The sequence below is a fragment of the Condylura cristata genome, unplaced genomic scaffold (assembly GCF_000260355.1).
Source record: "Condylura cristata isolate star-nosed mole 26May11 unplaced genomic scaffold, ConCri1.0 scaffold00031, whole genome shotgun sequence".
Taxonomy (NCBI): Eukaryota; Metazoa; Chordata; class Mammalia; order Eulipotyphla; family Talpidae; genus Condylura; species Condylura cristata.
Window position 1 is genome coordinate 8,531,702 of NW_004567132.1, and position 6,689 is coordinate 8,538,390.

At 58.2% G+C, this 6,689-nt stretch overlaps 1 protein-coding gene across 2 annotated transcripts; it reads left to right on the forward strand.

Annotated features, from left to right (window-relative positions):
* The first annotated feature begins 244 nt into the window (after positions 1-244).
* OTX1 (orthodenticle homeobox 1) lies at positions 245-5,918 on the forward strand. Of its 2 annotated transcripts, XM_004691440.1 has the most exons (5): positions 245-311; positions 668-736; positions 2,292-2,490; positions 3,294-3,564; positions 4,845-5,918. In XM_004691440.1, exons 4-5 carry the CDS (start codon positions 3,514-3,516, stop codon positions 5,664-5,666), a joined length of 873 nt encoding a protein of 290 aa, XP_004691497.1. In that variant the 5' UTR covers positions 245-311; positions 668-736; positions 2,292-2,490; positions 3,294-3,513; the 3' UTR covers positions 5,667-5,918. The 2 variants fall into 2 exon arrangements, with proteins under 2 accessions (XP_004691497.1, XP_004691496.1); XM_004691439.1 differs by lacking the exons at positions 245-311; positions 668-736 and having other exon boundaries at positions 2,394-2,490; positions 3,413-3,564; positions 4,845-5,666.
* Positions 5,919-6,689: the final 771 nt, after the last annotated feature.

The window sequence follows — 6,689 nt, forward strand, 5'->3', positions numbered from 1 at the left end:
GCGTGGTGGGCTGACGTCTTGCTTCTCTTGCTTGACGATCCACTTGGGGGATCAGAGCTGGTGTGGAGGGCAGTGGCGGGTGCAGGGGCGGGGGAGGGCGGGGGCGCGTGGAGGTAACCCCCGACTCGTGCTGCCATTGCCCGGCTCCCTGTCACTCAGCCTGCGCCCGGCCCGGGATTGGCAGCCTATCCCCGTTACGCACTCGCCTCGCGTTCACATACTCGGGGAGGGCACTAGAAAGGTGATCAATCTTCATCAGGCTACATTTCCAATCACCTAAACAACCGAGCAAGACAAGCCACTCCGACAAGGTAAATCGCTTGATTTATTTAGTTTGCAAAGTGCCTCTACAGGACTTCCCCAGCCCCCATAGCCTCCACGTTGTACCGGGAGTGCAACGGCAACCGCGAGCCACCTCCCAACTCTGCCTCTCTCGCCCCCACGCTCCCGGTTCGGCCCCTCGGCGCGGTCTTGGGTGAGGGAGTGTCTCGGGAGCGTGTGGGACTTTGCAACCCAAGTGTCCAATAAAGTGAAACCTGGAGGAACAAGCACAAAGCCAATGGAAAGATAGAGATGGGAGGAGGGAAATTAAGGGAAGAAAGAATGCGGGGGTCCTAGACCAGCTGCCCGGCCCGGTGGGTAATTCCTGTGCGGATCTGTTTTGCAGGTTGGCTGCCCGGCGGGTCTGTGCGAGGGCGCGAGGTAGATGGTGAGCGGCCCCGGCAGCTGAGGGCAGGTAAGGAGAAAGCCGCGGGGCCGCCCGGGACTCTGCTGGCGCGCGGGTTGCTGCGACCTCCCCCCTCCTCAAACGAGCTCGGGCTTCCCAGGTCCCTGTCAGGTGGGCGGGGCTGGGAGGCCGCCTGGCGCCCCTCACGGTTCGGGGAGGACCCCTGAGCGCTGCTGTGGCCCGGCGTCTCCTCCCCCGCCTCCTCCGAAGTAAGTAAACTGAAGTGCTAAGTTTGAGGAAAGTCTTTGAAAACTCACGCTGTAGCCCCACGGAATCCGCACGACTGGAAAGCCAATCTCCTTTGGCTCGAGAGCCCCGGGCGTTTCCCTCCCAGACCCCTGGCTATTTCCCCTCAGTACCCTTGCTTACGAACTTGGGTCCCCTTGCTCAGGACCGGCCTCTAAGGATGGGAGCGGGCGGCTTCCTTAACTTCTCTCCCTAAACTCCTTAGCCCCGTGCTTCAGGCCTGCTTTGAGTTCCTGCGAAGCGGGGTGAAGCGGCAGGCCCTCCGGGGCTCCAGCCTACACTTCCTGACCTATGAGAGTGGTGCCTCAGGTTTGGGGCCACTGGGAAAGTGAGGCTTCGATCTAACCACCCGGGTCTGCTCGAGCTATGCTGGCAAGGCCTAGTGCTCTGGTCTCCATCGGGTCCTGGGGCCGCGGGTTCAGCTAGTAGGGTAGGCAGGGAGCGTCGGGGATCTACTACGCTCTGGCTTCCCAAATCCGCGAGGCTCTTTGGGGAGCTGAGCAGGTCGAATTTCAGCGGCTGCGGGGACCCTATTGTTCGCAGCCAGGACTGGGCAAAAAGCAGGCCCGGCTTGCGTTTCGAGGAAGGGCCTGCGCGGTGGCCAGGTGCCCCGACCTCGGGCCGGGCCTTGGAACCGCCATCTCTGCAGAAGCCCTTCTGCGTCTCTCGGCCGCTTCTCCGGGACTTGGGCCATAAAAGCGGTTAAGTTGTGGTGGGAATCAGGGCGCCAATCTTGCAACCAGTGGGCACCGAACAGTCAACTGAAGGAATGACTGTGGGCTGTAGGGCTGGGGCCCAACCGCGGAGACATCAGAGGTAATGAATTGTCATAAGTGGGCAGCAAGTCCCTGAGAGGGCGAGGTGCAACCTAACCTGCCACAATGCCTCCCCTTGGCCCTGTGGAATCTCTAGCTTTTCGTTCAAAAACGTGAAACAAAACGAAACAACCCCTGGTGCTCTGGGGTGTGAGGTGTCCCGCCCGCTGCGCCAGTGAACCTTTGCTTGTAGTGAGGTCGGCTCCCGGTGGACTCAGAATTTTGCCTAGACTCGGGATACGGTCACATTTTGAGTTTGGGGCTTTGACCTCTCCAGCCTGACCTGACTTTTAACCTTTTCTGGATCCTACCGACTCCCTGCGAGCGTCCTCAGCCCTTTCAAGCCACAAAAGAGGCGATGACAATCCCCAAAGTTTACTTTTCGAAGCACGGTTTCTGGGCCTTGTAAAGCCAAGTTATTTCCTGTGCTGTTCCATAGCCTGCACTCTCCGCAACAGTATAAATTCCGAATGACGGTTTCCCTGTGTCTCCTGCCTCCATAGGGCGGCCCCCATACCAACAGAGCTCGAAGTACTGCGCGGTGGGAACCCCGCACTGCGCCTGGCCCCCTGGATCCGTCGGGGCGCCTTCATCCGGCTGTTAGCATGATGTCTTACCTCAAACAACCCCCATATGGCATGAATGGGCTTGGCCTGGCGGGGCCTGCCATGGACCTACTGCACCCGTCTGTGGGCTATCCGGGTGAGCAACTGCCTTCTCCCCGACTATGCATATCTTGGTATCTTGGGAACCCCCCCAACCCTTCTGGTTGGAGTAAACTTTTTCCCCACTGAATAGGCGCTGAAATTCAGTTGTCTAGTCTGTTTACAATGAAGGGCACACTGTGGGTGCTCAGAGCAGAGTTGCGGGTCAGTGCGGTGGGTCAAGGCAGCAAAAACGCATAGCCTGTGTCCTCCTGCCTGGGACACACCATAACCTGTCTCCTGTTGTGATCCCACCACCAGCACAGAACACATTTACCCATGGGGGCCATTTCCCTTGGTGACTTTGGGGCGGAGGGAGGTGCATGTGTTGGTCTATTTCTTTCACTCCCGACTCCTAATGAGGAATCTGAGTGCGTGCTAGGCCCCAGTGAAGATCCCAGCTTTCCTTTAAGAGGAGCTTTGGTCTGAGCTGAGGAAGGGGGGTATTTTCCATCCCTAATTAAATTACCCTCTTGCACTGCTTCATCAACTTTTGCATTGCTGCTGTGGATGACTTGAGCCACATCTTTGCTTTCTTTTTAGCTCCCACTCCATCCCCACCCCCATTTATTCCTTCCGAAAGTGTTTTCCAGGTTGTGTTTCTTCACACGCCTTCCCGGTCCTGCAACCAGGGAGTGTGTTCAGTGAAGGAAGGAGATTGTATAACTGCTTTTCCTTCTTAACCTCTAAGAAGCCGGGCAGGGGGCTGCCCTGGTGTCTTGGACACTGGCTTCCATATGCTCTTCTCCCACCTGTGGCCTCAAGGGCTTGCCCTCCCCCTGGGAATTCATTTGCTCCTAGCTCTGCGTTTTTGTTGTTGCAAGAGTGTGGCTCAAGGCCTACCATGGGCCTGTCCACATCCTCTTGTGCCGGTCAGTGTGGCCACCGGTGACTAGAGGCACCCCTGCATGTCCCCTCAGCCACCCCGAGGAAGCAGCGACGGGAGCGCACCACCTTCACACGCTCACAGCTGGACGTGCTCGAGGCGCTCTTCGCCAAGACTCGCTATCCTGACATATTCATGCGTGAGGAGGTGGCGCTCAAGATCAATCTGCCTGAGTCCAGAGTCCAGGTGCGCGCAACTGGGGTTTCAGGGTTAGGGTAGAGGCGCTGGGGCTGAAAAGAGGGGTCTAGAAAGGGTAGTCCAATGTTGGGGGTAGGCTCACAGACTGGGCGAGCCCCTCTCAGACTCCCCCTAGCGCTGTGCCTGGGCCTGGAAGAGCCGGCAAAGTTAAAGCAACTAGTTTAGAGTCCTGGAACCGGCCCTTGGTCCCTGGCCACCTTCGGTATCCAAAAGTCCTTTTTAGGATTATGGGAAGACAAGCAAGTCTCCTGAAGGTAAAGTGCCCTGAGGGCCCAGCACTTGCCCCTGCTTCTTCGACTGCGTCAGGATTTGGCAGTTTCCTTCGGGGTCCTGAATTCTGCCTCCACCCTTGCCTTCATCCCGGGAAACCTGGAAAAAGAAGCACGGCGCTTGACTGGAGCCTGGTGCGCTGTCTAGGATTGCGCTCCACGGTGGTGCCTGTCTGATTAGATGCTTCATTTGCCTGGAGAGGATGCCGAACACAAAACCCGGCTACCGGCTTTGCTGTTTGGTTCCCCCAACCCCCCCCCCCATGGACGGCTCCCAAAATGCTGCCGGGATTATAACTCAGAACTCTCCTCAAGGGCTTTTAATCTCGCCTTCCCTCCCGGAGGCTGGAGAAAGAACCAGGAGTGCCATGTACCGGGGCTTCAAGAGGAGTGGGAACTTTATGACTAACACTTGGTTACCCACGGAGCCAAGAAGCCAAACGAAATCCTGCCCATGCTTCAGTGCTGAGTCCGCTGAGCCTGTGTTCCACCTCCAAGCCTTGCTCCTGATCTCACCCAAATTCTCGCCCTGCCTAGGAAGGGGTCTCCACTGGCTCCAGCCAGACTTGGTGACTGGGCCGCACTCTGCGGCCTCCACTGTGTCCTTCTGCTGTTTCCCCAGTGCTATGCATATGAGACAGGGCCTCTAGACACACACCGGCTGCTGGGAAGCAGCCAACAGCAGCAGTTTAGAGATGGCTGAACTTCTGGCTGGACTGACGCAAATGTTCCACCCTTGGGCAGAGTTGAGGTGGGGGTGGGGAGGTGCAAGTCTCCACTCTGGAGACGCCAGAGGAGGGTCTTTGAGGAAAAGGAAGGGGGAGAGTGGAGGAACTGGAAGAGAAGGGGCAGGGTTTGGCCTGGCCAGAGGTGGGGAGGGGCAGAGGCCCGAGTAGGAGAGAGATGCCAGAACCGAGGCTGGGTGGTGTGTCCAGAGGGCGGGGAAGCAGCAAGTCCTGCTTGCCCTCTGACGCCCTCTCCCCCACCGCTCTGATGCAGGTGTGGTTCAAGAACCGCCGCGCCAAATGCCGCCAGCAACAGCAGAGCGGGAGCGGGACCAAGAGCCGCCCAGCCAAGAAGAAGTCGTCCCCGGTGCGGGAGAGCTCTGGTTCGGAAAGCAGCGGCCAGTTCACGCCACCTGCTGTGTCCAGCTCCGCCTCATCTTCCAGCTCTGCATCCAGCGCCTCCGCCAATCCAGCGGCTGCAGCAGCAGCAGCGGGCCTGGGCGGGAACCCGGCGGTGGCAGTTCCGTCGTCCTTGAGTACACCGGCTGCCTCATCCATCTGGAGTCCAGCTTCCATCTCACCAGGCTCAGCGCCGGCGTCGGTGTCTGTGCCCGAGCCATTGGCCGCGCCCAGCAACGCATCTTGCATGCAGCGCTCGGTAGCAGCAGGCGCCGCCTCAGCTGCAGCCTCTTACCCCATGTCCTATGGCCAGGGAGGCAGCTACGGCCAAGGCTACCCCGCACCCTCCTCTTCCTACTTTGGTGGCGTGGACTGCAGCTCATACCTAGCGCCCATGCATTCGCACCACCACCCGCATCAGCTCAGCCCTATGGCACCCTCCTCTATGGCAGGCCACCATCACCACCACCCGCACGCGCACCATCCGTTGAGCCAGTCCTCAGGCCACCACCACCACCACCACCACCACCACCACCAGGGCTACGGAGGTTCGGGGCTCGCCTTCAACTCTGCCGACTGCTTGGATTACAAGGAGCCTGGAGCCGCGGCGGCATCTTCGGCTTGGAAACTCAACTTCAACTCGCCCGATTGTCTGGACTATAAAGACCAAGCCTCTTGGCGGTTCCAGGTCTTGTGAACCCAGGAGTAGGAGGAAGAGGAGAAGAAACGCAACTACCTGCGCCCTCTGTGGTCCCTGTCCTGTTGCTGCTGCTGCACCTCCTTTGCCTCGGCTTCTCCAGTCCTGAATCTCATGCCCCCCAAGAGATGCCCATCGCCTGCACTGCTGCCCTCATCTTTGTGCCACTTGCTTGGGGGAAGTGCAGATCCCCTACCCCTTGGATGAGGGGACCGGTGCTTTGGCTTGGCGCACAAGTTCTATATGGGAGAGGGGCTGTGTGCTCCCCTGCCCAACCCCTAACGAACTCCTAAGTCACCCTCTTCCAATCTTTCTGGACAGTTATGCACTTGCAGCCTTCAGAGGCTCTTCTCTCTGACTCGCTGTTTGAGCCCGACACGTTTATTTATTCTTTCTGGACACTGGAGTCACTAACTGGCGTGTGTCTGCCCCTTGGAGTGCACCCACACTGCTCCAAAGCAAAACCACCACCAAGTATTTTTGTTGCTCAGACTGCCACCCCTTCAACTGCCCTCAACCCCCGCTCCCTGCCTGCAGGCCAGAGCTACCCGGCGGCCTCCTTCCAGTGGGATGTGCCAGGGCGAGGCCGTGGGACGAGCGCCCCCTCCCCCAACCTCTTGCGCACAGCCCCACCCCTGCGTTGAACTGGCTCAAGCTTCCGCCTTGGCGGGAATGCTGTACATAGTCAGGTCCGTTCCAGGGACCACTTAAACTTTTTAGTTGCTGTTGGTTGAACTGAGCATATCTTGTTTTAGCGCCCAGGAAATAGAACTTTAAGATATATACAGCATATATATATAAATATATACACATATATATAAAACAAAAGCAAAAAATATTTTCCCTCTTCCCTCTTCCTCAAACGATGGCGCTTTTACTTTTTCAGTTGTTGCAAAGCTGCCCTGCCCTCGCACACCTTCCTCTGTATTTATTAAAGAGAACCTCATGGTTCCAGGAAGCTCGGCGCAGAGGAATGGGAGGTCCCGGGAGCGTGGAGGAAACAGCCGAGTCAGGGTGCAGGAG